The sequence below is a fragment of the Octopus sinensis genome, linkage group LG30 (genome assembly GCF_006345805.1).
Source record: "Octopus sinensis linkage group LG30, ASM634580v1, whole genome shotgun sequence".
NCBI lineage: Eukaryota > Metazoa > Mollusca > Cephalopoda > Octopoda > Octopodidae > Octopus > Octopus sinensis.
The window spans coordinates 6487228-6489727 of record NC_043026.1 but is presented as its reverse complement, the minus strand read 5'-3'; the positions used below and the strand labels follow the sequence as shown (position 1 = coordinate 6489727).

The 2500-nt window shown below is 47.3% G+C and overlaps 1 protein-coding gene across 1 annotated transcript in view; it reads right to left on the bottom strand.

Annotated features, from left to right (window-relative positions):
• LOC115226752 (spermatogenesis-associated protein 1-like) overlaps positions 1–2500 on the bottom strand; it is a 25098-nt gene that overhangs the window by 11460 nt on the left and 11138 nt on the right. Inside the window, exons 4-6 of the mRNA XM_036515331.1 lie at position 2500; positions 1437–1614; positions 97–793 (exon numbers count right to left, since the gene is read on the bottom strand). The exon at position 2500 is cut by the window's right edge and continues 53 nt beyond it. Of these exons, the coding sequence (XP_036371224.1) occupies positions 97–793; positions 1437–1614; position 2500 (876 nt within the window). The remainder of the gene's footprint in view (positions 1–96; positions 794–1436; positions 1615–2499) is intronic.

Sequence of the window (2500 nt, the reverse complement as noted above, 5' to 3'; positions counted from 1 at the left end):
CAAGGGTGAGGATTGTAGAGACGATTAGTAACTACCCCCACCAACCCTTTCCCCCCAGCTTCCCCCCACTGCCACCCCATTTCCATCCGTTCTTACCTTGTGGAACGTTGGGAAAGATCGCCAGGGAAAGAAGCTCCTGTGTTTGGACTTCGACTCTGCCGGGTCTCTCCGTTGTCGTTGCTGTTGTTGTCATCATAATCCTTGTTGTCGTCGTTGTTGTTGTTGTTGTTGTTGTTGTTGCGTGCTCTTCGCTTTGAATTGCGAGGCGATCGACTCACGGGGAGCATCACCATGTCATTGATGAGGTACGGATAGGAGTGTACGTAGGGGGAGCGGAAGTGCGGGTGGGAGAAGTAGGGAGGCTCAGAGTAAGAGTGAATCGTGGGCAGGACATCGTCATCGTCATCGTCATCATCATTGTCATCATCATCATCGTCGTCATTGCCAGCAACATTTTTCGACACCGGGTCGCTCCTCGCCACTGACCTTGCAGGAATGCGGCGCTGACGGCGACGACGGCGATTGTTGTGGTTTGTCGGTGAGAGCGACAGCGATGGGGGCGTGTGTAATTTGGTTCCCATGGCAACTTCTTCTAGGTAGTAGTTTGAATCGTCCACAAGTTTGGACCCCATCTGGTACGTAGGGGACCCTAAGTAGCTATCCGAATTTGAGTTTGAGGAGGGGTCAAGTGGGGTTGGATTGATGTGTTTCAGATTCTGATGGGGTGGTCCCACTCGGACAAGTCTCTGCAATTTCTCTGATGTCTGCAGAAACGGCAAATGGTAATTGTTCCCTAAAAAGAAAAAATGCAGTAAAAATAAACGAAATAAAAATAGGTGCAGGAGTGGCTGTGTGGTAAGTAGCTTGCTTACCAACCACATGGTTCCGGGTTCAGTCCCACTGCGTGGCACCTTGGGCAAGTGCCTTCTGCTATAGCCTTGGGCCAACCAAAGCCTTGTGAGTGGATTTGGTAGACGGAAACTGAAAGAAGCCCGTCGTATATATGTATATATATGCGTGTGTATGTGTATGTGTGTGTGTTGTTCCCCCCAATATCGCTTGACAACCAATGTTGGTGTGTTTACGTCCTTGTAACTTAATGGTTCGGCAAAAAGAGACCGATAGAATAAGTACTAGGCTTACAAAGAATAATTCCTGGGGTCGAATTGCTCAACTAAAGGCGATGCTCCAGCATGGCCACAGTCAAATGACTGGAACAAGTAAAAGAGTAAAAGAGTAAAGAGTAAAGATTAAAGAGTAAAAGAGTTACCTTAACCATTATCATTATTTATCAAGATAATATAAAAAAAACAAAGGCAAAATGAATCAAGAGGATAAATTACTCAGACCTGCCATCTGCATGGAAAAAGAACTCACAATACATAGAGTGATAACAATAAGAACAACAAGAACAACATTGAAATCAATCTAATTACCGTTTCGTGGTTTACTGTTGCCATTCTGGTATCTGAACTTCCCCCCTGTCACATGGCCATTGTTGCTGCTGTTTCTCTGGTCAGATGACATCAATATGCTGTTGGACGTACTGCTGTCACTCCCCCTGATCGATGTCTCAATGATGTACACCTCGTTACCGTATTTCTGGGAGGAATTCTGAAAGATCAACACGTAGTAATTAACATATATTCATCATCATCATCATCATCGTTTAACGTCCGTTCTCCATGCTAGCATGGGTTGGACAGTTCGACCGGGGATCTGGGAAGCCAGAAGGCTGCACCAGGCTCCGGTCTTATCTGGCAATGTTTCTACGGCTGGATGCCCTTCCTAACGCCAACCACTTCATGAGTGTAGTGGGTGCTCTTTACGTGCCACCGGCACAGGTGCCAGGCAAGGCTGGCATCGGCCACGGTCGGATTGGTGCATTTTACGTGCCACCGGCACGGAAGCCAGTCGAGGCGGCACTGGCTTCGGCCATTCAGTCATCAGACTGCGGCCATGCTGCAGCAGCAGTGCCTTAAAAACGTTTTATTTGAATGAATTGACCCCAGGACTTGCCATTGTTTAAAACCTCAGACTTAATTATTCTATCGGACACTTTTGCCGAACTGCTAAGTTACAGGGATGTAAATACACCAACACCGGCTGTCAAGCAGTGATGAGTGATAAGGACAGACGCAAAGACGCATGCACACACAGACACACACACACATATATACACACACACACACATTTATATATGTGTGAAGGGCTTCCTTCAGTTTCCGTTTACCAAATCCACTCACAAGGCTTTGGTCGGCCGAAATCTATGGTAGATGACACTTGCCTGAGATGCCACGCAGTGGGACTGAACCCGGAACCATGTGGTTGGGAAGCAAGCTTCTTACCACGCAGCCACGCCTGCGCCTGGAGTGCATGACCGAAGATTATTACAAATCTAGAGCTACATCATGTGACTGTTTCCCTGCCCTTCTGTGGTTTAAAGGACCAGATGTAATGACCATCACACACACACACACACACACACACACTACTTACC